This window comes from Sapajus apella, unplaced genomic scaffold, assembly GCF_009761245.1.
Source record: "Sapajus apella isolate SASKATOON/1434 unplaced genomic scaffold, GSC_monkey_1.0 scaffold76, whole genome shotgun sequence".
Lineage (NCBI taxonomy): Eukaryota > Metazoa > Chordata > Mammalia > Primates > Cebidae > Sapajus > Sapajus apella.
In genome coordinates this window covers 6,160,525-6,188,456 of record NW_022437016.1, presented here as the reverse complement: position 1 = coordinate 6,188,456, position 27,932 = coordinate 6,160,525, and the positions used below count along the sequence as shown (strand labels likewise).

General features: G+C 50.5%; 1 protein-coding gene across 9 annotated transcripts; it reads left to right on the top strand.

Annotated features, from left to right (window-relative positions):
* The first annotated feature begins 228 nt into the window (after positions 1-228).
* TRAF1 (TNF receptor associated factor 1) lies at positions 229-25,233 on the top strand. 9 transcript variants are annotated; one of them, XM_032251466.1, is made up of 8 exons: positions 229-1,343; positions 4,516-4,880; positions 6,535-6,622; positions 16,893-16,958; positions 17,473-17,883; positions 19,358-19,535; positions 21,368-21,516; positions 23,882-25,233. In XM_032251466.1, exons 2-8 carry the CDS (start codon positions 4,741-4,743, stop codon positions 24,098-24,100), a joined length of 1,251 nt encoding a protein of 416 aa, XP_032107357.1. In that variant the 5' UTR covers positions 229-1,343; positions 4,516-4,740; the 3' UTR covers positions 24,101-25,233. The 9 variants fall into 9 exon arrangements, with proteins under 9 accessions (XP_032107357.1, XP_032107354.1, XP_032107353.1 ...); XM_032251463.1 differs by having other exon boundaries at positions 4,136-4,880; XM_032251462.1 differs by having other exon boundaries at positions 3,415-4,880.
* Positions 25,234-27,932: the final 2,699 nt, after the last annotated feature.

Genomic DNA, 27,932 nt, shown 5'->3' with positions numbered 1-27,932 from the left:
GTTTTCTGATGATGGGAAAACCATCAGACTAATTGACTCAGAGTCCATTAATTTTAATTCAGACACTTAATTCTTTGAACCCTTTTCACAGAGACCACATCTGGTCAACCTCCCATAGATTGCAGAAATTCTCTCTTAGAGGCCCTTGAGATCCTCTGCTTGTCCACAAGTAGCATCTCCCTCCCAGGTGGGCCCCCCTGAGGTTCCACTTTCACTAGAGTACCCTGTGTCCTGCAGCTTCAGCCTGTGTAGCGGAAGTTGGAGGACAGCAGCTCTGCCTCCAATAAGTGAGAGACTTACAGTCATGCCAGGTTAAAAAACACACAAGTAAAAGATGGTTCCCTGCTCTTACAATCCAGTTGAGAGTCAACACATAAAAAGGGATCCTAACACATAAAGAGATTTAACAGGTGCCTTTGAGGGGTTAAAACCAAACCAACAAGGTGGGCAGCCTCGCCCCTCCCTCCATCAGTCCTACTAAGACGTCTGACAGAGAAGGAGCCTTTGTCAAATTGGTAGTTTGCAAAAATAAAAGTGGTTTGTAGCTTTTAATCTAAAATTCTACCCCAACACTAAGTTCCATCACTATTTTGATTACTACATATTCATAAGGACTTAGCGATTGTGTGTGTGTTTAAATGAAAACAGAAACGGTTCCTTAAAATACCCGGTTTGTAAAAGCACAGTGCCTGGAACCACTTAGTACCATCACTTTACTGATTGTGTTGTGGAAATTTGAGCGGAGAAGAACAGAGCGATCAAAAGACACAAGAGAACCTCTTTATTGGAGGTCCGGCTGACAGTGGCCTTACTGCTAGTAATGGCCGCCTGCCTAAAGCAAAGAAAATACCTTGCTTATATATTTTCTCAGCTGGGAAGACAAGGCAGGAAATAGGCTTAAACAAAGACAGTTAATCATTGACTTGTGACACGTTTTACAACCTTGAGAAAACATACATTGTCTACTTGGTTATTGCGTTTCCAGGACTTGTAACTGGGGAGGAAAAACAGAATTTTACAGAAATATGCTTGTGGTCTGCAGGTACAAAGATATGCTTGGATGTCTTATAGCCGAAGGAGGAGTCCGTGCTGGGTCTGCTTTTTATCTAAACACAGTTTACAACTTAGCCTGGAATGTAAGATAAGCTCGGCAGCTGTGAGCGATCTAAACTAAGCCAGGGGAGGTTGCTTGCTTCTTTGCTCACTATGATAATTCTGGGACTTTGGTTCAGAGTTTATTATTTATTCAGATTTAATATTTATTTTCCTCCTCAATTGCTCCAACCCAGTAAGCTTGGGCCAGCCTGGCACTGTGCTAGGATCTCTGGAGAAATCCAAGAAGGGTAAGACTGGGATTTCGGGCAGGCAAGGGGACCAGGGTGGGGGCTCCAATTCCCGGTTTGTGTTTGTATTTTCAGGGGGCAGTTTACCGAGCACTAAACACGCGCAGGCGCCGCACCAGGTGCCAGGAGCCCCTCACGCAGAGGAGCGGCGTCCACGCGTGTCAGTTAACAGTGGGCGCACAGTGCCCGTGGCGCCGCAGACCCGGGCCTCAGCCTCAGTTTCCCCGCATGGGGATCGCTCGCCCCGCCCCGCCCCGGGGCGGCCCGGGGAGCAGCCCCCGGCCCCGGCCCTGCCTCCCCGGTTTCCGCCTGCACGGCTGCGGCCTCCACACCCCACCGGAAGCTCCCGGCGGGGCAGCGGGGATGCGGTGGCAGAGGCGGCGCCTAGGTTGCCTGCCCTGCACCCCGGCGCCAGAACCGCAGGGCGGCTCCCGGCCCCCTTCCTCGCCCTGGACGCCCCGCTCCAGCTCGCGCTCGCTGAGGCGGGGACTCCCCGGGCGCGGCCGGGGACCTGGAACCTCGGCTGCGGAGCCCGCCCCCGGACTCACTGTCCCCAGCCCCGGCGCCCCGGGCGCTCCTCCCTCCCCGCAGGCTCCGGCGCTGCCAGTCTCCCAGCGCTGCGCTCGCAACGATTTGTGGAGGTGGCGACGCGGCAGTCCCCGCCCTTGGGCAGGCTCCCGGACGGGGCTGGGGACTCAGACAGGCAACCGGGCCTGCGGAGCCGGGCGGCCGGGGTTGTGCTGGCGCCGGCGGGCGCGAGGAATCACAGAGCGGGGCGCCCAGCCTCATCACGGGGCAGCCCACGGAGACTTCCCAGGGGAGTTGTGTCTGGTGCAGGGGGCCCCGAAGGACGAGTGGGAAATGGGGACACGCGACGCAGAGACTCCTCGTGGATGGAGCCGACGGAGGCTCAGCATGGAAGAGAAAGGGGTCACGGAGACGGATAAGGAGCCACCAGAGACTCGGGGGAATTCCCCCTAGAGGGTGCGGGAAGCCGGGGAAAGGAAGGGATTCCGAAGGAAGGGCTGGGAGCCGGGTCAGGTGCCGGCAGGACGGCTGGTTGGATAGAAACTGGGACAGGCCCAGTGCATTTGGAGTCCTCGACATTCGTATAAACTTGGAGAGATGGTTCCCTGGCGATCCAGGTGCCTGTATAGACAATATTTTCTAGAAGTTCTACCGTTAAGTGAGGAGAGAGAGTCGATGTGGAAATTGGAGACAAGCAGAAAGAGTGTTTTGAAAGCAGGCGTGGTTAGAGGACTGGCTCTGGGTTCAGGAGTCCCCACTCACTAGCTGTGAGACCTTGAGCAAGTCACTTAACCTCTCTGTGCCTCGGTTTTCTCATCTGTAGGATGGGGATGATGATGGCAATACCTGCTTCACAGAGTGAAAATTAGATGAGATGATGTCCATAAAATTACCTAATACGGCACCCAAAAGCAGTACTAGTTATTTTTCCCTTTTCTTATTAGAGCAGCTTGGGCACATTTTGATGGCCGTGGGAATGAGCAGGTAGAGGGTGGTATTGAGGCCAAAGGAGAGAGAAGGGACCCAGAGATGGCGAGATCAGTCTTGGGTGCCTGCTCCCAAACCAGGGGAAGGAGGGAACAGGTAGGGCTGCAGGAAAGTTTGCGGGTGTGGGGTACACAGTTAAAGGGAGTGTCTTCTGATAGTCTTGGTGCAGGTCTAGAGGTCGTTTGCTATACGGGTGGAGGTTCCGATGTACATTGCGGCAGTAAGATGCCATGCGTGCCCTCTTTGCCACCAGCCTGTGGCAGCCCCAGTATTACACCATGGCAGGTGGGCAATTTAATGTATCTCAGGTCAGATGACCTGCCCTGCCAACCTTTGAGGCTCCAGCTGAGAGACGTGAAAACACAGTATAAGCATAATGCACCACTTTAATCCTTTTCTCTGAGGAGCTGGAAGGCCTGTAGCCATCATCTGAGCCAAATGTCAAAGACTTTCAAGTACTTCAGTTGGGCTACGCGCCACGCCACACTTTGACCCACCATCTCATTTAGTCATCACAACAATTGGGTGAAATAGGTATGATTGTCTCATTTTACAGATGCAGAATATGAGCTTCAGGGAAGTTAAGAGGACCTTGTCCCAGGGGCCACCGTTAGTAAGTGGTGGACCCAGAATCCCAACTCAGCGCTGTCTGACCTTAAAACCCATGATTTGAAACCATCATGAAAGTTTGCAAAACCAGGATGGAAAGATGTGTAGGGATCATCTCCATTTGATAGATGAAACAAGAGCTGGGTACTCTGATCTCCATCCCAGGCACACAGAGCTTGGGACCCCACAGCCCTGGTGCGAATCCCACTCCACCACCAGAGGAGCTGTGTGCCTCTGGACCAAGCATCTTGCTTCTCTGACCGTATATACGGCTGCAGAAGAATTCCTTGCCCGTAAACTGCTGCCCAGCACACAGTAGACATGCAGGAGCCATCGTTCTCAAGCTGAACTTTTCCTGAGAACATGGATCTTGTATTTGTTTAGTGCTTTGTTCTCCTTGAGGCAGCGACGTGGTGACGCCTGACCTGAGCATGTAGCCACCTATGACTTCCTGAGTGGGGTGATCGGGGAGGGCCCTGAGGAGTCTGTGGTCCTAAGGCCTTGGATTTCAAAGGAAAGTCATGGTGTCACCGTGACTGTTCAGAATGCCATGAGGTGTTGGGTCATCAGAGGCCTTCCTGCTCCTTCTGGTTACCTCAGTCCCAGGAGAGATAGGGTCCCAGAATTTTAGAGCTCAGAGGCCACCTGTTGCAACTTCTTTTTTACAGAATGGGTCATCCAAACCCACGGTGAGGAAGTGACTTCTTGAGGTTACCCAGATGCTCTGAACAGAGCAGAGTGAAAGCGCCTAGAACTTAAACTTTTGGACCTGCCTCCAACACCCTGGGGATTTCCACTAGGAAGGTGAGCACCCCCACTGAGAATTCCAGGCTGCTCAGAGGTGCCAGGGAACACAGACCAGGGGCCAGCTGTGGCGCCCTCCTCCAATGTGCCCAGGGAGGTGGGGGAAGCCAGCGGTAGCCTGTGATTCTTAGCCAGGGGAACTCTCACTGTGCTTTCTGAGAGTCTGTGACATGGCTCATTTTCTCTGACTTGCTCTCTTGCTTTTTCTCACTCTAAAATAAAAAATGACTGGACACTCCTAAAGCCTTCAGTCACCATCCAGGGGATTTTTATCACCACAAAGGGTAATTCCTGCTCCATCCCTGCTGTGACTCAGCTATGACGTTGAACCACACAAGCCAGAGAGAAGAAGATAAAGTCATCAGACTCCTACTCACCAGAAAGTGAAGCCCAGGGCAGGACTCCACAGAGCTGGTCCCCTGCCCTGGAGGAACTTAGACGGGCCCTCTGGCCAGCCTGGAATCCTGAGATGGCCTCCAGCTCAGGCAGCAGCCCCCGCCCGGCCCCTGATGAGAATGAGTTTCCCTTTGGGTGCCCTCCCACCGTCTGCCAGGACCCAAAGGAACCCAGGGCTCTCTGCTGCACAGCCTGTCTCTCTGAGAACCTGAGGTGAGGTGATGGAGGAGCGGAGGGCGGGCAGAAAGTGGGTGCCAGGGAGGGACCCCTGATGGAAGGTGATGGGCCGAGGAGCCTGTGACCTCAGGCAAGTGACTTTACTTGTCTAGGCCTCAGTTTCCACACACCCTTTCTCACACTCCCTGACACTGCCCTTCTGGCTGTGGTGGGAGGAGAGGAAGCCACAGAAAGGCATCGGCTCCCACCTATTTTACAAATGAGGACACTGAGGCCTAACAGAGAAATTAGGTCAGCTTTGGACGGTTTCCTGGCAAATGTGCCCTTAAACTGCCTCATGTGATGACCTTTTGTTTGGGGTTTTATAGCTTAAGAAGGTGGGAAAGCTGAATCAGGCAAGTGAGAAGTTCAAATCTGTCGGCAAAGGAGGCTGTGGGATAGCGAGGAGAGGCTGTGGCGGTGGAAAGGCCAGCCGGGGGGTGGAGGAGCGGAGCTTGACTGGTTTTACCACCAAGCTCAGGCTCTGATGGTGGATCTCCTGGTCTCCCCTTTCCATCCTTCCAAAACCTGACAGAGGAGGGAGCTGATTGGAAGTTGGAAGGCCGAAGCCTGAGGCCTAAGTCCTGAAGAACTTCTACTCAGCTCTGCTCCTGACTCACTCTACCTTGGAATCCACATGCCCTCTGGGATCTCATTTCCTCACTTGTAAAACTGGCTATCTCAGTATCGGGTCAGAGACACCAGGAGCTTTGTAAAAACACAGGTTCTGGCCGGGCACAGTGGCTCACGCCTATAACCCGAGCATCGGCAGGCCGAGGCAAGAGGATCACTTGAGGTCAGGAGTTTGAGACCAGCCTGGCCAACAAGGTGAAACCTCACCTCTACTAAAAATACAAAAATTAGCTGGGCCTGGTGGTGCACACTTGTAATCCCAGCTACTCGGGAGGCTAAGGCACAAGAATGGCTTGAACCTGGGGGCAGAGTTTGCAGTGAGCTGAGATCACACCACTGCACTCTAGCCTGGGTGACAGAGTGAGATCCTCTCTCAAAAAATAAAAACCCAAAAACAAAACAACAAAAAAAAAACACGGGCACCTAGATGTCACCTGTTAGAATCTGACACCCACTCCTGATTAAGAACCTCCAGGCCAGCTGTTCTCTGAGGCCCCCCTTCTTGTTCTAATAGGCCATGATCCTCTGTTAATCACTAAAAATATGAGACCAAAATCAAATGGAGGACCAAATGAGAAGAGCAAGTATAGTTACATGTCAACAATCTCTTGCCTAAACCCTTGACATCAGATGTGTTTTGAAATTCAGAATTTTTTAGAAAAGCAAATCAGGGCATCACCTAATTCCTCTGGCAGGGAATGGAGCAGCACCTTGTAATCAAGCACATTAATGTTTCTGCAATGAAACCTGTAAATATTCACGCTAAGCGGGGCAGGTAAGGGCTATAATAGCTTCCGGTCAGTGCAGTCAGGGCAGATTTGGCAGCCCAGGAAGCTCACTGCAAACCACTGAAAAATGTGGGATGCTCGGCACTTTTGCGATGTAGGAACTGGCTCTGGGATTGTGAACGTACGCGATCACCACCTGCTGACGCTTCAGGCTTCTGGAGCTGTCAGGAGAGTGGACGGTGCAGGGAGCTAGAGTGCATCACTCCAGTGCTTTGTCCCTGTTTCCCCAGGAATGGCGAGGATCGGATCTGCCCCAAATGCAGAGGGGAAGGCCTCCAGTCTATAAGCCCAGGAAGCCGTCTTCGAACTCAGGAGAAGGTATGTTGGCCCATCACAGAAAAGTTTGTCCATTGTCTTGACTTTTCCAGGTTGAAGCTGAGCAGACAGCTGCCTGCTCCACCCCTGGCAGGCACCTCCCTCCTAGTTCTGAGTCTGGACTGAATTTGCTTTATAAGGAGTGAGGAAACTGATGTTCACAGTGGTGAAGGGTCTTGCCCAAAGCCACCTGGCGATAGACTTAGGGTGACAGCAATCCAGTCTGGGGTCCGCAAACTGTGGCTTATGGGACACCTCTGGCCTACCACCTGAGCAACGAGCTAAGAATGGTTTTTATATTTTCAAATGGTTGAAAAAATCAAAGGAACGATAGGCCATGCGTACTGACCTGTAATTTCTCGAGGCGGAGTGAGGCTGCTCTCTCACTGTGTGGTCTGGTGCACTGCTAATGTTCCCAAGCCACAGCTTGCTTGTCTGTAAATCTGTTTTCTGCATCACAGAATTGTTACGAGGCCTAATTAATAATCATCAAAAAAGTTCTTATAATAACAAATATACACCCCTTGGTAAATGACAAACTGTTACTGAATTACATGCCTGTAATTCTGAAGTGTTAGAATGCAAATTACATAGAATTACATACCTGTGGCCAGGCATGATGGCTCATGCCTGTAATCCCAGTACTTTGGGAGGCTGAGGCAGGCGGATCACAACGTCAAGAGATCGAGACCATCCTGGCCAACATGGTGAAACCCCGTCTCTACTAAAAATATAAAAATTAGCTGGGCGTGGTGGCACACACCTGTAGTCCCAGCTACTTGGGAGTCTGAGGCAGGAGAATCACTTGAACCTGGGAGGTGAAGGTTGCAGTGAGCCAACACCAAGCCACTGCACTCCAGCCTGGCAACAGAGCAAGACTCCATCTCCAAAAAAAAAAAAAGAATTACATGCTTGTAATCCTCACACTTTGAGAGGCTGAGGTGGGCAGATAGCTTGAGCCCAGGAGTTTGATACTAACCTGGGCAATATGGTGAAACCCCACCTTTAAAAAAAATACAAAAACTAACCTGGAGTGGTGATAGATGCCTGTAGTTCCAGTTAGTCTGAAGGCCAAGGTGGGAGAATCACCTGAGCCCGGGAAGGTTGAGGCTGTAGTGAGCCATGATCACGCCACGACACTGCAGCCTGGGCAGCAGAATAAGGCCCTGTCTCAAAAAAACAGAAAAAGATATTTGGGGACACATGAAAATTACATAAAATTGAGTACTTGTAACAGAGACTTCAAAGCCCAAAATATTTACGTCCAGCCCTTTACAAAAATACTTAGCAAACTCCTAATCTAGATGGTTCAGTCTGCCTCTGTTTGCCCTTAGGCAGGGAGAGACCATGATCAGCTCACCTCTTGTGCTCTGCCAAACTGTGCATCTAGGGATAAGAGACACCTTTGGAAGTGTGATAGGCCAGAGAAACATTTTCAGGAGCTACAATTTAGAACCCTGGCCCTCCCCAGCTGACCCTCATAGGGTACATGTCCAGCTCAGAGGTTCCCACATGCTATCGTGGACTGATCCATTCCCATCAGTTCATGACAAAATGATAAAAATAAGGCAATTAGGCCAGGCGTGGTGGCTCACGCCCATAATCCCAGCACTTTGGGAAGCCGAAGCAGGCCAGATCATGAGGTCAAGAGATCGAGGCCATCCTGGCCAACATGGTGAAACCCCGTCTCCACTAAAAATACAAAAATTAGCCAGATGTGGTGGCACGCGCCTGCAGTCCCAGCTACTTGGGAGGCTGAGGTGGAAGAATTGCTTGAACCCAGGAGGCGAAGGTTACAATGATCCGAGATTGTGCCACTGCACTCCAGCCTGGCGACAGAGCAAGACTCCGTCTCAAAAAAAATAGATAAATAAGGCAATTATATAAATGAGTTTATGTAAACTAAATTCTTTCCATTTATAAAATCAACCTTTACTCTGAGATTCTGTCCATCCTATGCATGTCTTTGCATAAATGAAAGGATGTAATAGTAGATGATAGTTTTTGGTAAAGCCTTTACTAAGTAAAATTAAAAAGATAGCAATCTTTTTGTTAATCTCTCAGGTTAAAAAACACACTTGTATTGGTCCATGAATTCAAGCAGGCAGGAGTTGCTGCTCAAAATCAAATCCTCTTGTTTACACATGGGGCCCTGAGACCCACAGAGGAGTCTCAGTGCCCAGCCACCCTCTCTGCCTCCACTGTGAGGTGCCTGGCTCCTTTCAGCCAAAGCCCTCTTCTTGCAGAAAACTGTGGCCCAGGGATCAGGACCCTGATGTCCAGGTTGTGCATAACTCTCTGCTTGGGTGGAGGCAACTCCCAGGCCCTGTTTCTGCATCTGTAAAATGAGAATATTAAGTTGGCTCTGCAAAACCTTTCCCGGATCTGTGATGTCCAGGTCACAGTAGCAGTGCCGGCAGGGCAGCTATCCCTCTACCCTTGGACCAGAGGCAAGTGAGTGTCCGCACCTCCTTCTCCTTTCTCTGAGCTGGTCCCTCTCATTCAGAAGGTTCAGGGGACTTTCCTGTCCCACCCAGAGCTGGTTTTGAGCATTCTCCCATCTGCTTTTCAGCAGCCCTTCCATCCACAGTTTCCTCAGGGAGTAAGAGTAAGGATCAAATGCATGTTCTTGGAACTTTCCACTCTGCAATGTGGTAAGAGTTAATATGACACGCTGATTGGTGGAGTAACTCCCTGACCCTCCCTGTTTGGCTCTTGGTGGACTGGCTGTGAGACACGGGCAGACCCTCAGCTCTCTGTGGGCCACTGTCCCCACTTGCAAAAGGCCTTTACCTGCTTAAATGCTCTAGGAGTATTGTTTTTAGCTTGTTTTATTCTTTCCTCTTAACAAAATTAATATACATTTGTTGTGTAAATCTTAGATAATATAGATATTTTAATATCTCTTAATCCAATGGATTTTTTTTCATCTTTTTCAATCAGATAAAAGTAGAAGTGTTCTGATGGAGGGGGAGCCTGGAGCCCCCACCTGTCAATTGCTCCATTTAACAATTAAGGGGTTCTGGGGACTCCTAGGGCCCTGCAGGGCACAGTTTGAAACTTGCTGCCTTAAGCCAAATGTAGGGACTTTAATGGTAGAATTACAGGCACCCTGACAGGCTATGGGATGGGAGAGGAAGCTGCCTATATTTGGTAGCAAAGAAGTCTTCTTGAATGCAGGCAGACCTCTGAGAGACATTAGCCCCCTCCCCTCTCTGCAAGGTGGCTTCCCCACCTTGCAGACTCACCACTGTACTCTGGGTGAAACGCTGGGGTGGGGCAGTAGTCATGATCTGATCACCTACACAAAACCACAGAGGGGAAGGACCAGGGACTCCTCTCACTTTTACCCCGAAGGGAACTTTGGGGAACTTTTGACCACAGGAAAGTGGCTGATGATAAGTCAACCTTTTGCATGTGTGGTAATTCCTAAGTTTGCCTGCACATCTGGGGCAACCTGGGAAATGGAGGCAAGGTAGAGGGCTGGGCCATCCCTCCTTGCAGAACTTCCCATGCCATCTGCTTATCGGTTTGTCCTCAGCCTCTGACTTCATCAGATGATTATCTCCCGAAGAAGTGACCAGAGCCATGGACCAATTAATTAATGTAAGAAGTGCGTATTAAAGGATCAATGTTGACCTAGTTAGAGACTCGATACTTGCCTGACATGATCTTAGAAGTGACAGTGAAGGAGGGAATGACCAGGGACTGGAAAATAACCTTCAGTCCTGTCTGCTGAGGACCAGCAAATGGATTGTCTCTCCTACTCTCTTCCCTCTGAGGCCCTTTCAGTAAAGTCAAAGGCAAGCTGACATCTGATGCCAGTAGCTCACAGTAATGCCTTCATTTTTCTAGAGTCAGAAAATGACAGGCGTTTAAACTGTCTAGTTCAATTTCTGTTCTGTACTGGACTCCTGCTACGTGGCTCCGTGTCCTTCTAATGGCAGAGAGCTCATTACTCCATGAAACAACCACACCCACCCTGGGGGGCTCTGTTGCAGCATTCTCCTCTTTCCTTGTACTGAGCTGAAGTCTGTCTCCCTTGAGGCCACAAAAGGCAACCTAGCCTCCTGTCCCATGAGTCAGTCTTGCCTCCGTGGAAAGACACTGAGCAGCCTTTCCCCAGTCTCTGTGCATTTGGGGTAAATGTGCCCCTGTTTATCTGTGTTCCTTGACGTGTGATGCTTGGGAATAAACCCCCAAAACTTACACTTCTGAGCTTGACAGTGTTCATCTGTAATCGCTCCAATCCTGTGACATCCTGTGCGGCGGGTGGTGGCCATAGCCCTGTTTTACCAATAGGTAGTATTTTGAGGCTCCATGAGGAGGTGTGCCTGGACCAGTCACACAGCAAGTAGGAAGCAAAGCCAAGCTCTAACCCATGGCTCCTGAGCTGGTGGCATCTTCTCTGTGCTGCTTCTACACAAGGAACCCTCCCCCAAATGTTTCATACATGTTTCAATAACACAGTCACCCTTTAGTGCAGGAGTCCACCCAGTGCTGTGGAAGAAACAGGAATGGGCAAGACTACTTTCAACCAGGAGAATCAGGCAGGGCTTCGTGGAGGAGGTGGCAGTTGAGCTGAGCAGAGGCTGACAGAGAGTTTACTAGCCCGGTTACAGAGGGCAAGAATGGGTGGACAGTGGCAGACTGACTAAGCTCCCCGTGTGACTGTAGAGTACCCCCTCAGCACCAGCTGAGATCCAAGCCCAAGCAGCCCCTCCAGGCATCCCTGACCTCAGCCTAGCATGGGGGTAGGCAGTGCCTGGCATGTTCAGATCCTCTTTGTCCCATGCAGGGGCCGCAGAGAGGTGGCACTCATGCTCCCAACATCCTCTTAACACTCACATTCCCAGAGGCCCCTGGTCTCAGAATGGGGCCCCCCACTAGGGCCCACTGTGACCCCACCACAAAGGGCCTGGGTAGCCAAGGGTGGCTGGAAACACCACACACCCAGAGACTCCTCAGACCCAGACAGAAGAACAAGTGTTTCCTCAGGGCTGGGAATCTGTTTTCTCTGTTTCTGTCTCCTCCTTGGAGGAAATTCCACTGCACACTTTATTTTTAGCAATTTGCAGGCAGTGAGGCTACTCACACAGGGGCCACTTGTGACACCAGACGTGTACCAGGGTTGGCCCAGGACAGATGCCCTATTCTTCTCCTGCAACACAATCTGATTCCTGATTCCCTCTCCTGTCCCCTCCGTCCCCAGCCTGAGGTGAGGCCACCCCAAGCAAGGAGGCTGTGGTGGGGAGGACGGAGCCTACACATGGACTCCAGGCTCCTGGGCTCGCCTCGCTGCCCCGTTGCCTCCTGCAAGTCACTGATCACCCCTGGGCTTTGGCTTCTGCACCGACACAAGGGAAGCAGAAGCTCAAAGCCCCAACCTCCTCCCCATGGCTGTGAGGATCTGATGGGACAGTGTCTACACGAGTGCCAGGTCAGCACCAGGCCTTGCAGGGGCTCACAGCTATGGGAGAGAATGCGCAGGTGCGCCCGGCTCCTCAGCTCACAAGCTCGGTGTGGCCTTAAACAAGCCATTCCCTGTTTCTGCCGGTATTAAGGTGACACTAATCCAGCCCTGCCTCCCTCAGAGGATTGCTGCGGGGATCCTATGGGACAACATTCAAACATGTTTTGGTCCTGTTCATTTAGGAATGTTCCTCACCGCCTTGAAGAAATCCAGTGGGAAAAATAGAGTTTTAGAGAATTTGTTGTTAAGAGTTTGTGATGTGAGGATGAAATGAGATACACATATATGACAGCCTTTGGGGGACTGGGACTGGCAGTGCTTAATCCATAGGAATAATAGTATCACTAATTAATACTAACAGTATTAGTACTAATTAGTATTCTTAGTGTTATTCTTAGTAGTATTCAACAAGTATTCAGTAGTAGTACTGAATAATTTCAATAAATATGAGCCATTATTGCTAATACTAGTAATAGCCATAATTACTGTTACTAATACTAATAATGGCGCATATTTATTGAACACTGTGTTAGGCAGAATAATGTCCTCCAGAGATGTCCACATGTGAACCCCCAGGACCTCTGAGTACGTGACCTTGCATGGCTCTATGCGTCTGCTAGGGCTGCCATAACAAAGTGCACAGACTGGGCGGTGTAAACAACAGAAATGTATTTCCTCACAGTTCTGGAGGCCAGAAGTTTAAGGCAAGGTATTGGTGAGGTGGTTTCCTCCAAGGCCTGTCTCCTTGCCTTGACGTGACCATCCTTTCCCTCTGTCTTCACATGGTCCCTCTTCAAATCTCTTCTTACAAGGATACTGGTCACATTGGATTAGGGCCCACCCTGAATGACCTCATTTAATTTAATTAGCTCTTTAAAGACCCTATCGCCATCTTCTGAGATATGGGGGGTTAGGACTTCAACATATGATTTGGGTGGCGGATGCTGAGTCTGAATGGCAAACAGACTCCACAGACACGATTAAATTAAGGATTCTGAGAAGGGGAGATGACCCTGGATTATCCAATCTGGCCCAAGGTAATCCTAAGGGTCCTCAGAAGAGGGAGATGAGAATCAGATAGAAGGGGAGATGCTCCACTGCTGGCTTTGAAGATGGAGGAAGGGACCACAAGCTGAGGAGTGCAGGCAGCCCTGAGAAGCTGGGAAAGGGAGGAAGCCATTCCCCTTGGGCCTCCAGGAGCAACACAGTCCTGCTGATGTTTCCATGTTAGGACCTCTGGCCTCCAGAACTATACGATAATAAAGCTGTGTTGTTTTAAGCCATTAAGTTTGTGGTATTTTGTTACAGCAGCAATAGGTAACTAATACCCATGCATATATGTATTATCTCATTTAATCCTCACAATAACCCTACAAGGGGGATATATATTATTATTATCCCTATTTTGCAGATGAGGAAACTGCAGCACAGAGAAGTTAATAACTATCCTCAGGCCATAAAGCTAGTATGTGAAATGACAGAAACAAGCTCTGAACCCCAAAAAGGCTGGCTCCAGAGGCCATACCCTGAACTCCCGTGTACTCTAAGGAATGAATAATGATGATGGAAAAGCCTCTCAAGTCACCCTGTCCCTTCCTCCAGCAGCCGTTCAAGGCTCCTCACAGTCCACATCTGTACACACGTCACAGAAGGAGGCCCCTACATTTGTATAGCATTTTACTCTCTGAAACAGGCATTTGCTGTTTACACAACACCAGGAAGGCTCCACTGCTAAAAGACACATCCCCTCCACCTGCAGGGTGATGTCTGGAATTTCACTCGTAGCTTGATCATTTCACGTTCTTATCCCTTTAATGACTCTCCCATCAAGCTTCAACACTTAGAACCGCGGAGGATTGGATCATGGACCCGTGGGGAGTGGTGGGACCGGAGAGGCTACCCCAAGTGTGTTCGCCCAGCAGCCAGATCCACACCTAGCATCAGTTCCTCCACTGTTCTCACGTGTCAAAAGCTACATGTTGGGAGAGGTTTCATCACCACAGACTTCCCGAAGCCAGCACGGTCTCCCTGCCAAGGCCGCCCTCTGCCTGCCCTCCATAAAACATCTGTTTTCTATTCTTTGTTGGGAACAACTTGTCCCTGAAGCCCTAGGCAGTTGAGGGGGGTCAGGGTGGCCTTTGCTGGGCTATGTTCTGTCTGTGTCCCAAACCAACTGTACTCATTAAGCCCACAGCTCTCTGCTCATGTTACTTTTAAAGAATAATAACTAGTGTGGCTTTTTGTATTTGCTCAGTCCGAAAGACCTCTGTCCTCCCTTGCTTTCAGCCAAATCCCCTTTCACGTGGTTCCATGAGATTATTCTCTCAAAAAAAAAAAATAATAACAGAGTGCTTATAGAATCAAGATATTATTTATATGCAATAAAACTCACTCATTTTTAGTATACAGTTTGATGAACGTAAATAATCACGTGACCGCGACTACAATCAAGTGGCAAACGTTTCTGCACAGGATAAAGCTGCTTTCTGTCCCTGCATGTCACTCCCCTCCCTGCCCACAGCTCCCGGCCACCACCGATCTACTTACGGTCACTGTAGTTTTGCCTTTTCTAGAAGCTTGTAAGAATGGAAATGTGTAATGTGTAGTCTTTGGTGCTGTCTTCTTTCACTTAGCATAATGTTTTTGAGGTTCATCCACGTTACTAGTATTTAATTCCATTTGGTTGTTCTGTAGCATATACAGACCAATTTGTTTATCCACTCACCAGTTGATGACACGTTTGGGTTGCTTTGAACAAAGACGCTACGAACACTCACATACACATCTGTGTGCAGACATTATGTTTTACTTTCTCGTAGGTAAGTTCCTAGGAGTGAAATGTGTGGATTGTATGATAACTTTATAAGTATGGTTTTTTTGTTTGTTTGAGACAGAGTCTCACTCTGTTGCCCAGGCTGGAGTAGAGAGACACGATCTCAGCTCACTGCAACCTCTGCTTCTCAGATTCAAGCAGTTCTCCTGCTTCAGCCTCCTTAGTAGCTGGAATTACAGGCACATGCCACCACACCCGGATAATTTTTTTGTATTTTTAGTAGAGACGGGGTTTCGCCAGGTTGGTCAGGCTGGTCTTGTGCTCCTTACCTCATGATCTGCCCACCTCGGCCTCCCAAAGTGCTGGGATTACAAGCCTGAGCCACCACACCCAGCCATAAGTATGGTTTATAAGTAAATTATTTTATAAGTATGGTTTAACTTTATAAGATACTTTCATAGATTGTATCTGTTATTTTCCTTTTTTTTTTTTTTTTTTTAAGAGAGACAGAGTCTTTCTCTGCTACCCAGGCTGGAGTACAGTGATGTGATCATAGCTCACTACAGCTTTGAACTCCTGGACCCAAGTGATCCTGCTACCTCAGCTTCCCAAGTAGCTGGGACTATAGGTACACACCACCAAGCCTGGCTAATTTTTAAATTTTTTAAAGTAGAGACGAGGTCTTACTATGTTGCCCAGGCTGGTCTTGAACTCCTGGCCTCAAGCACGATCCTCTTGCCTCAGCCTCCCAAAGGGTTAGGATTACAGGTGTTAAGCCACTGAGCCTGGCCTTGCCCATTTTTCATTGGGTCATTTGTCTTCTTATTAGACTGTAAGAGTTCTCTATATATTCTGGATACAAGCCGTTTTGAAGATGCAATCGTGTGCCACATAACATTTCAGTCAGCACCGGACTGCACGTACGATGGTCCCAGAAGAGTAAAGTACTGTATTCTTACTGTATTTTTTCTATGTTTAGATATTTTTAGTTACACACGGGATCATGTTACAATTGCCTACAGTATTCAGTATAGTCACATGCTGTACAGGTTTGTAGCCTAGGGCCAATAGGCTATCACAGAGTTTTGGTGTGTAGCAGGGTGTACCATCCAGGTTTGTGTAAATACATTCTATGATGATCACACAATAATGACACATTTATCAGAACGTATTCCTGTTGCATGACTGTATATGTTTTGGAAAAACTTTGCTCCCATCTCTCCTGGGCTGACTCCTGTTAAGAGGTAGTGATGTGCATGGGAGGGGCCCTGTGGCTGTGCTGCCTCCCAACTCTGCCTCCTTGGGCAAATCTCTTCCCTTCTGTGAGCCTCAGTTTTTTCATAAGTAAAATAGGAGTAAAAACCCACCCTCTCTTCCCCACCATGCTGTAAGGAGCCCTGCGAAGAATTACGACCATGAAAGCATTTGGTAAATGCTTCAGACCTAAATAGGCTAACAGTGGGGTCAAATTGCTATTATAATAGTACTGAAGACCCCTCTGTGTCCCTTCCCTCGGCTGGACGTTATCTGGAAGGGAAAGTTGTGCAGAGTGGACGCATCTCAGTCAAGGATAGACGACCAAGGAGGGATGCAGATGGGAATTGTGTGCACACCATTCCCCATAGGCTTCAGGAGGAGGGAGCAGCCAGTGTGTTCCGAGTGCCTCCGCTGTGCCGGGCACTGCCCTCAGCACTGGGAATGTGCCATGACCCTCACAGAGCCCCTCCGACCAGTCAGGGCAACCAGAGAGTGAGTGATGGTTACAGAGCTGTACGGACTCTGCGCTGACAGGAGAAATAGCAGTACCACCCAGGATCACAGTCGGGGCCCAGGTCCTGATTTGAAGGAAAGTCGTGGAAGGGTGGAAGCTTGAAGAGTGGAAAGGAGGTAGCCGGAGGGAACAGCATCTGCAAAGCTGTGTGGCCCAACTCATCTCCTGCCTTGGTGGATCCTGGTATATTGCAGAGAGGCCCCAGGGTAGCCACAGGGATCGCTATAACATTCAGCAACGTGATTATTATTTCCAGGCTCACCCAGAGGTGGCTGAGGTTGGAGTTGGGTGCCCCTTTGCAGGTGTCGGCTGCTCCTTCAAGGTAAGAACCTGAGTGTGAGAAAGGAGATCTGTCCACTATGGTTCTGGACCTCTGGGTCTCCCCACTGCAGCCCCTCTAAGATTTTCCCATAACATCAGCCCACTTATCTGGATGTCCCTTGTACTAATGACTTTCCCAAGCATTAGATCCTACTATTAAGTCATGATAGTACTTAGGGAAGTTCTTCTTAATGTCTCACCTAGGCATTGGCAGAACATCACTAAAATGACCCCCACCCGACCCCTGCCGCTTCTCTCCATGGTCCTGAATCACCCTTGCACTCCAGGGCAGGGCAGAATTAGAGGCTGCGATGTATACGGCTCATCGTGGGCATATCTGATGCCAGGATCTTCCTCCTCAATCCCTCCCACTGTACAGAAACCCACTCTTCTTTGCTGGGTGAATGGATCTGACTTTCCTTGGGGACTTTTGATAGCAGGGCTCTCCACTGCTCTCCGCTGTTCCCCTGTCCTCCCTCCACTGTTTACACTGATCAGCCCCACTCTCTTGGCAGGGGAGCCCACAGTCCATGCAAGAGCATGAGGTCACCTACCAGACCTCCCACCTAAACCTGCTGTTGGGGTTCATGAAACAGTGGAAGGCCCGGCTGAGCTCTGGCCTGGAGTCTGGGCCCATGGCCCTGGAGCAGAACCTGTCAGACCTGCAGCTGCAGGCGGCTGTGGAAGTGGCGGGGGACCTGGAGGTAGACTGCTACCGGGCACCCTGCTCCGAGAGCCAGGAGGAGCTGGCCCTGCAGCACTTCATGAAGGAGAAGCTTCTGGCTGAGCTGGAGGGGAAGCTGCGTGTGTTTGAGAACATTGTTGCTGTCCTCAACAAGGAGGTGGAGGCTTCCCACCTGGCCCTGGCCACCTCCATCCACCAGAGCCAGCTGGACCGCGAGCGCATTGTGAACTTGGAGCAGAGGGTGAGTGTAGGAGGCAAGTTTGCTTTCAAGCCTGGCTGAGCCCCATCCTGACTCCAGAGCAGCAGACAGGCTTCTTCCTAATCATTCATCCTGCTTAGAGCAGTCACTCCATCAAAACATATCTCCCCTTTCCCCCACACCCTTCCAGGAAGAGCACTGAGTTAGAAGCTGTAGTCAAGGTCACGGCTCCCCATCCAGTGCTTCAGTTCCTTTGCTTGAACTTTTGTGATAAGACACCACCTCCTTGAGCAGCTCATTCCATTGCAGGACATATTCCACTATTAGCAAGTAGTTCCTTACACTAAGCTAAAATAGGCCACTCTGTCTCTTCCCTGCATTGTGCCTGAACCTGCCCCTCAGAGCCCACAAGACAACTCCACCTTCTAGTCCCCACAACTTCAGGGACAGAGAGTTGGATTCTGTCCTATCTGAGTGCTTCCCTTTTCAGACTAAAAGCCCCGGTGCCTTCACCTCTTCTCAGAGCATGCTGCTTCACATTGCCCTCCTATGCTCTGGCTCCGCCTCTAAAGAATTATGTATGCTTGGAGTGTGGTCCCAGGCTGACCAGATAATCCACTATCGACAGTTCTTGCTCCAGCAGGGCTGTCTCCTCCTTTATTCTAGAGCGTATACTTTCCTTAATGTAGCCAATCACCATTCTAATGTTGCTTCTTTTGGAGTAACATTAACATTACATCATTGTCTCATATTGAGTTGGGCCTGGATTTTAGTTTCTGCTTCACCATTACCATTATCTGCCTCACCATTCGCGGTTACCATTACAGCAGGTGCTCAGAGCCACCTGCCATGCGGGTCTGAGCAAGTCACTTTCCCTCTGGGACCTCAGCTTCCCCATCAGTAAAATTAAGGATTAAATTTTCTTTAAGGACGCTCATTTCCATTCATGGCTTCCCTACCTGAACACACTCAAGAATAAATTTGTATTCTTTCCATTTTATTGGGGAAATCTATTAGAAGAGCCAGGCACTGAGTTGGAGTGGCTGAGACTTTATTTATGTAACTCTTGCCCCAGTTAAAAAGTGGGCTACCTGAAAGCCACAATTGTGTCATCATTTCACCCACAGACTTCCTGGCTCTACTTTTACATGCCAGGCACTACGCAGGGTGTGGACAGCAAGAAAAAATGAGCCCCCAGTGGAGGAGACCATCTGGTAGAGAAGGCAGAAAAATATGTCTCATAAAATCATTGTAAGGGCCCTGTAAGAGCATGTTGAGAGAGAGCAGCTGAACTAGGACAGTGGTTGAAGGCTCCCAGATGAGGGGCCTGGATTCCTGGTGGATAAAGAAAAGGAAGGCCAGGCAGAGGGCAGCACATTCAAACACAGACGCATGTGCCTGAGTGAGGCGTGGTCGGGAAAGCATATTTGGGGCTGATCAGTCTCCACATCCTGCCGTCCCCATCCCATCCCCAAGCCGGGTTCTGGTGCTCCTAGCTGAACAGCCTTCCCTACAGGTGGTGGAGCTGCAGCGGACCCTGGCCCAGAAAGACCAGGCCCTGGGCAAGCTGGAGCAGAGCTTGCGCCTCATGGAGGAAGCCTCCTTTGATGGCACCTTCCTGTGGAAGATCACCAACGTCACCAGGCGGTGCCAAGAGTCAGCCTGTGGCAAGACTGTCAGCCTTTTCTCCCCAGGTAACACCTCCCAGGGGCACAGAGGACCCAGGAAGCAAGCCGTGAAAACAGCCAGCTCTGTGACAGCCGTGCTGTGTCCAGTTTAGGCTGGTGCCCATTCAGGCCACTCGCCATGGCTGGGAACCATGCAGGGACCTTGGGGTTTGTGGGGGAACCGTGCTGTGCCCTGTGGCTCTCAGCCACACACAGCAGTGGCCCAAGCTGACTGACATTCAGGCCCCTCTCTTCCCTGGATGTCAGTCATGTTCTGCAAATAGGAAGCAAAATTGTTACCCACTTCATGGATTTGGGATGTGATGGTAAGTGTGCTGTGGGTGGATGAGATGGATGTGGATGATGATTTTCACAAGTGAACACCATAGGGCCCCTGGCCTCAGAGAGCTGACAGTCTGAAATAAGATTAGAGAGCTGAGTAAGACACGTGGATTTGTATACAATTGCAGTTAGCAAGTGAATCAGTGTCTTACTCATTTCTTACTCATTTCTGGGGACCCTGGGCTTGGCACAATGTCTTGCATAATTACTTGGTAAGTGTTCCTCTTAATTAAATGATATCTGTTAATATAACAATGCATATATTTGTGCAGAAAATGAGGCAGTGACCTGGGTGCAGTGGCTCATGTTTGTAATCCTCACGTTTTGAGAGGCTAAGGCAGGAGGATCATTTGAGGCCAGGAGTTCAAGACCAGCCTGGGCAACATAACAAGACCCCATTTCTACAAGAAAAAAAAAAATTTAATTAGCCAGGCATGGTGGCCTGCACCTGTGGTTCTTGCTACTTAGAGGCTGAGGTGGGAGGATCACTTAAGGAGTTCGAGGCTGCAGTGAGCTATGATGGTGTCACTGCACTCCAGTCTGGGCAACAAAGCAAGACCCTGTCTCAAAAAAATTTTTTTAACCGAGTCAGGAGCGTTTGTCACACTCCCAGAGCAGGGCTGGGACCCCTTTCCTGCAGGAGCAGTGCTCATCCTGCTCTGTGAGGACAGCCTCTTCATGGGGTGGCCTCGAGCCCTGCTTGTAGACTTTTTCCCTCAATTCTTTTCAAAGAAGGAAAAAGCAAGCAGTGCCTTGGGCTTCCTGTTCTACCAAAACGTAATAGGCATCAGACCCTCCTCTACCCCCCTTCCTGCCCACCCCCATCCACATCCCAGTCAGCCCTCCCAGAAGGACCCTCTGCCAGAGGACATGCTTTCGTGAGATGGCCCCTTCAGCTGCCCAGGGACTTTCTGTGCATCATCACCAGGGATGATTCATCCCTCAAAGGTTTTTGCCACCTGAGGATGGCTGGCAGAACTGTGAGTCACCCCATGTACCCCCAGCCTGCAGGGGACCCCAACCAGTTGGCATAGGGCAGCAGAAAGAATCCGGTGCTGGGAGGCAGGAAGCCTGCCCCCTCATTCTTGCTGGGCCCCCAACACACTGTGAGATGGTGACCAGCCACTTTCTTTCACCCAGCTTGGTTTCCAGACTAAAATGTAGGTTGGTTAGATCAGTGGTTCTCAGAGTGTGGCCCTAGGGCCAGCAGTATTGGCAACCCCTGCAAACTTGCTGGAAATGCCAACTCTCAGTTCTCACCCCAGGGTTATTGAGTGAGAAACTCTGAGGGTGGGGCCTGGCAGTATAGGACTTGGATGGCCAGGGGACAAACCCTGAGCTAGATGATCCCCAAGAGCCCATTCCTCTCTGACACCCTAGTCGAGAAGAATGTTGGGCTCTAACCCCATCTTTCATGGTTGTGAGCCACTGACCTTGGGCATGCCTAACCGCTGGGTCCCCGTCCTGCATCTGCAAAGTCCAGCACTTCCCAGCTGCCTCAGGCTTCTGCATTTCAGCATTCTACACTGCCAAGTATGGCTACAAGCTGTGCCTACGGCTATACCTGAATGGAGATGGCACTGGAAAGAGGACCCACCTGTCACTCTTCATTGTGATCATGAGAGGGGAGTATGATGCGCTGCTGCCGTGGCCTTTCCGGAACAAGGTACGAGTGTGGAGACGCAGGGGTAAGGTGGGGAGCATGGGAACCTGAGTCCTAGGCCTGGTTTGGCAATGAGTTGACCATGTGACATGGAAAGTCCCCCCCACCATGCCCCTGCTCTGTGTTATCAGTCTCCTTTTTTATAAAACAATCAGATCTGGTAACTAGGGCTCCCTCCAGCTCCATGAGTCCAGAAGCTAAAATGTCCGGAATCTTCCTGAAGTTTATATAGAAATAAAATTCATAACCAGGTGCAATGCCCCACATCTGCAATCCCAGCACTTTGGGAGACTGAGGCGGGAGGATTGGTTGAGCTCAGGAGCTTGAGACAGGCTGGGCAACATGGCGAGACTTCATCTCTGCTAAAAATAAAAACCATTAGCTGGGCGTGGTGGCACGTGCCTGTAGTCCCAGCTACCTGGGAGGCTGAGGCAGGAGGATTGCTTGAGCCTCCACTAAAAATACAAAAAAATTATCAAGACCATCCTGGCTAACACAGTTGTCCAAGAGTAGGGGCAGGGAGAGATGAACAGAAAGAGCACAGAGGAGTTTGGGAGCAGCAAAACTATTCTGTTTGATACTGTTATGGTGGATGCATGTCCTTATGCAGTTGTCAAAACCCATAGAAGTTGAAATACCAAGAGTAAATGCCAATGTAAACTGTGGACTTTGGATGATAATGATGTGTCAATACAGGTTCATCAATTGTTACAAAAGTACCACTTTGGAGGGGATGCTGATAGTGGGAGAGGTTGTGCATTGGGTGGGGGCAGGAGGTATATGGGAACTCTGTATTTTCTGCTGAATTTTGCTTTGAACCTAAAACTGCTTTAAAATATAAAGTCTATTAGGCCTGGCATGGTGGCTCATGCCTGTAATCCCAGCACTTTGGGAGGCTGAGGCGGGTGGATCACAAGGTCAAGAGATCGAGACCATCCTGGCTAACATGGTGAAACTCTGTCTCTACTGAAAATACAAAAAAATTAGCCAGATGTGGTGGCATGCACCTGTATTCCTAGCTACTCAGGAGACTGAGGCAGGAGAATCTCTTGAACCCAGGAGGTGGAGGTTGCAGTGAGCCGAGATCACGCTACTGCACTCCAGCCTAGGCAACAGAGAGACTCCGTCTTGTAAAAGAAAACATAAACAAAATAAAGTCTATTAAAAATTATTGACCAGGTGCAGTGGCACACACCTGTAATCCCAGCACTTTGGGAGGCTAAGGTGGGTGGATCACCTGAGGTTAGGAGTTTAAGACCAGCCTGATCAACATGGTGAAACCCCGTCTGTAGTAAATACAAAAAGTTACCCAGGTGAGGTGGTGCATCCCAGCTACTTGGGAGGCTGAGGCAGGAGAATTGCTTGAACCCAGAAGGCAGAGGTTGCAGTAAGCCAAGATTACACCGTTGCACTCCAGCCTGGGCAACAAGAGCAAAACTCTGTCTCAAAAAAAAAAAAAAATTCTTATAGAGGGGTTTGGGGGATAGACGTTCCCTGTGGGTGAACAGCAGCATTGCGTGAGTACAGAGTGTCAAGAATAGAGACCTCAGGTCCTGGGAAACAGGTGGGGCAGGGCGGGTATGCCGTGAGAATCAGTGGGTCCTCCCACCCCCAGCAGTTCCCAAAGGCACTGGGGAGATTTTTAAAACACCAACGACAGAATCTTACCCCGTAAGTGATAAGGCCTGAGCATCAGGATTAAGTCTCCCCAGGGGCTTCTAATGTGCAGGATTGAGGACTGCTTCAGTTGGCAACGGGAAGCCATTCAGGGTCCTGATGGGCATTTCAGAGACAGGTGCCAGGGAAGAGGGTTTGTGTCACTTTTAGACAGTCAGCTTCTCAGGGGAACCTCTATCTGTGCTGTGTATACCAAAGGCTCCACAAATGTCTCAGGACATGGATGACAGCCCCTCATTAGAAGACCTGCGTGTTCTGACCCTTCTGCCTTGCCCCAGCAGGTTCCAGCTGTAGCTGATGAAGCAAAACTGTCCACGCCAGAGGGGGTGTTATAGGTTATTGCATCCGCCCACCTTGTCAGTGCTTCAGTCACACCTTTTGCCCCAACAGCCAATCAGACTTGACTGGGGCATCAGAACCTTCCCGCTTTCTGCTGGGTGGAAGGAACATCTGATCCCCATCATAGAACAGCCCCTGAAGTGCACTCAGAATATCAGGTGATGTGGGCTCCCTGAGCCTGGCCATACACCAGCTGTGCTCCTTACCTGGCTTCTCTGACTCCGAATCCATCTGAGCCAAGGGTCCGAGGGGCTGCATAGGCGGTAGGCATGGAGCACAGCTCTGAGCCCAAGCCTGGGCCTCCAAGCTGCTCTGCTATTGGGTCTGATCTCCCACCTGCCCTTCCCTTCAGGTGACCTTCATGCTGCTGGACCAGAACAATCGTGAGCACGCCATCGATGCCTTCCGGCCTGACCTGAGCTCAGCGTCCTTCCAGAGGCCCCAGAGTGAAACCAACGTGGCCAGTGGCTGTCCACTCTTCTTCCCCCTCAGCAAGCTGCAGTCACCCAAGCACGCCTACGTGAGGGACGACACCATGTTCCTCAAGTGCATTGTGGAGACCAGCACTTAGGGTGGGCGGGGCTCCTGAGGGAGCTCCAACTCAGATGGGAGCTAGTGAGAGGACTGTGATGCCCTGCCCTTGGCGCCCAAGACCCCAGAGCACCAGGATGGGCGAAGACTGGCACTATCCGAGCAAGACTGAGGGGTCGACTATTGGCTGGCTATCTGGTTAGGATGGCAGGATGTAGGCTGGTCCCACAAAGGCAAAGGGTCAGAAGGAGACAGGCAGAGCTGCTCCCCGCTCTGCACTGACCCTGTAACACCAGGAGGCCAGGGGGCCACTCCAGCCCCAAATGTCAAGGTGGACTATCACCAAGATGGGAAGAAAATGGAACCAGGCCTGGAACTGTGGGACCTAAGCAGAGAAGCTCTCAGGCTAGGAAGATCTCTGCAGAGCCACCAGGGAGACCTGGACACAGGCCTGCCCTCCTCCTGTCCAGGATCAGAAACAGGACTGGGTGAAAGGGATGGGAGGGCCATGTGAATGCAGTCTGTCTAGGCCTGAACTGAGTTCCCTGTCACTGGAAGTGAACAAGCAAATCCAGAGGGCTCCAGTGGGACTTCAAATTGAGGGTTGGAATTGAAGACTTTTAAAGTTCCTTCCAGCCCAGAAAGCCTCTAATTCTAGGCCTCCTGGCTCAGGTGAGTCCTAGAGTTACAGGGGGTTCTGGAAACATTCAGGAGCTTTCTGCCCTCCCAGCTCCTCACTCATCTTCAATAACCCCTGCTGGACTGGCCTGGCCTGCAGGGCACCTGCCACCCTGGGCCTGGCAGCTCAGCTTCCCCAACACGCAGGAGCACACACAGCCCCCTCGTCCTGTGCCTCCACCAGCCAAACACCACTTCACTTCCTGCAGGTGAAACCCGGTCACTGTGAGCTCCCAGGTGCCTTGAGAAGGAGAGGGGCGTAAACCTTGCTCTTCCTGCCTGGAGGCCTCACCTCTGGTGCTTTCCAGAGTCCCACATCACTTGATTAACTGAGGCAGCCACTTCTCTCAGCAGACTGATCAGGACCTCCAAGCCACTGAGCAACGTATAACACCAAAAACAATTTTTGGAATCTCTTTTGAAGTTTTCCTAAAGTGTATGGTTTGGGAGTTGTTTGTACTGAGCCAAGTTTGAAAAGGCCATTGCTGAGTTTGAGGTGGTGCCACCAATTTTGCAGGTGGCATCAGAAGCTGGCATCCTGGCAGGAACATACCCTCTTGACCCCAGTCTTCTCTTTTCTATGATGAGACCCACCCCGGCTTGCCTCCCTCCCTGGGTTCTCTGACCCTCAAAGGAGATGCCACACAGGAGAGACTGGAGAGAGAGAAGCCTGGGTAATGCTGCCTGCCTGTCATGGCCTGCTGGTGGCCCACAACTATCTTCTCACCTCAGAGGCCACACCCAGCTTTCCAGAGATGCCGAGACAGGTCAGGACCCTACCACTCGCCCACCACCCTCCCGACAGCTTACTCTTCCTCCACTGCTGAGCCTCCACTAGACTTCAGTCCTTAAAATGCTAGGGTTCCTTCTGTAAAATGGGTCAGTAGCCCTTCCTTTTCTCTCCAGCCCAGCATGCAGGAGGATCAAAGGAGGTGAGGGAGCACTGTGGCACAGCAGGCTCCATGGGTTAGAAGACCCGGGCCCAACTGGGCTCTAAACCTGGCATCCTGTCATGCCTCAGCCCTCCAGCTGAAGACCAGGGGAGGTCCCTCCCTTGCCCTGCCCAGCTCTAGGAGTTTTTAGGAGGCCCAACTGCAATAATGGAGCACTAGTGATTTTATGTGCAATGGTGTCATCCATACAGACAGCAGCAAACATGCTGGGGCTGCTTGTTCTTGTTCCCACCGCTGGCAGTGTGGCAGCGGAGACTGTGGAGTCAGTGGAGACTGACTGCCTCCCGCTGACAGCTGATGTCACACATGAAGGTCTGGCCTAGCAAGTGATGGAGTGAGGCCCCGAAACTGATGTCCTAGCAATGACCTTTTGGTCCCTACTCACCAGTGCTGAGCTCAAGGGGGATTTGTAGGACAAGCCACCATGAGGGACAGCTGTTACTCTACACTTTTGATTGCCTATTTCTGATGGGAAGGGATATATACTCTCTTCAAAGAGTGTGAGATGCAACCATTCTTTCAGCAAAGCTTCACTGACACCTGCATGTGTTATCCACTGTGTTCGAACATTGGGGGGAGAAAGCAAGATGTGCACCCTGACCTCAAGAAACTCTTAATTCAGTGGAGGAAATGAGCACATAAGCAGCTCATTATGACTGAGAGTAAGAGAAGCTTAGAGAAAGCACAGAATCCCAGATCCACTGGGTGAAGGAGGGAAGGCTTCATGGAAGAAGTGGCATTTAAACTCAGCCTGAGAGTATTTCGAAATGCAGAGGATGGGGAAAAGGGAAGAGTCCCGACTTGGAGATGGGAAGTAGCCTTGGCTGAGGGCAGGGTCTGTGTGGCAGGACGGGGGAGGGAGGCAGCAGGGTTGGAGGAACTGGAATGTCGACAGCATCAGATGTGGCGGTGCCCTCCCCAGAGCACCTGCTGGTAACCCCTGGGCCTGTTGAAAGCAGGATGAGATGATGATTTAAAACACTGAATGGGCCGGGTGCGGTGGCTCACGCCTGTAATCCCAGCACCTCGGGAGGCCAAGGCGGGTGGATCACTAAGTCAGGAGTTAAAGACCAGCCTGTCCAAGATGTTGAAACCCCATCTCTACTAAAACTACAAAAATTAACTGGGCACGGTGGCAGGCACCTGTAATCCCAACTACGCGGGAGGCTGAGGCAGGAGAATCGCTGGAACCCAGGTGGTAGAGGTTGCAGTGAGCCAAGATCGCACCACTGCACTCCAGCTTGGGTGACACAGAAAAACAAAACAAAACAAAACCAAACCACTGATTTCTTTTCCAACAAAGCTCTATGTTAAGTGCACCAAAGATGTGACATCATATCTTTTACAGGTGATTCAAGGGTGGGGGAGGCAAGATGAAGGCAAAGCCATTGTTTCATTGGGTGGGGTCAGTAGGTCCTCCCCGCCAGCATTTCCCATAGATGCTGGGGAGATTTTTAAAACACTAACGACAAAAGCTCACCCCCGTAAGTGGTAAGTCCTGAGCATCAGGATTAAGTCTCCCCAGGGGCTTCTAATGTGCAGGATTGAGGACTGCTTCAGTTGGCAACGGGAAGCCATTCAGGGTCCTGATGGGCATTTCAGAGACAGGTGCCAGGGAAGAGGGTTTGTGTCACTTTTAGACAGTCAGCTTCTCAGGGGAACCTCTATCTGTGCTGTGTATACCAAAGGCTCCACAAATGTCTCAGGACATGGATGACAGCCCCTCGTCCTGTTCTGACCCTTCTGCCTTGCCCCAGGAGGCTCCAGCTGTAGCTGATGAAGCAAAACTGTGTCAGTGCTTCAGTCACACCTTCCACTTCCAACAGCCAATCAGACTTCACTGGGGCGTCAGAGCAGTTCCCTGCTTCCTGCTGGATGGAAGGAACATCTGATCCTCATCATAGAACAGCCCCTGCATTGCACTCAGAATACAGGTGTTACGGGCTCCCTGGGTCTGGCCATATGCCAGGTGCACTCCTTACTTGGTTTCTCTGACTCCTAACCCAAATAAGCTAAGTGTCAGAGGGTCTGCATGCAACCTGCTCCCCAACAGTGTGGGAAGCCCACTTTAATCCTCTTTTACAGATTAGGAAACTAAGACCAGAAAAGCCAAGTGCTTGGCCCAAGGAGGCAGGGATGGGACTGACGTTGGAAATCAGTTATTTGCTTCTAGTTTCTTTCCTTCCTCTCCCTTTTGGGTGAAATCTTCAGCCTTGATGAGATCATATCTTCATGGAGGCA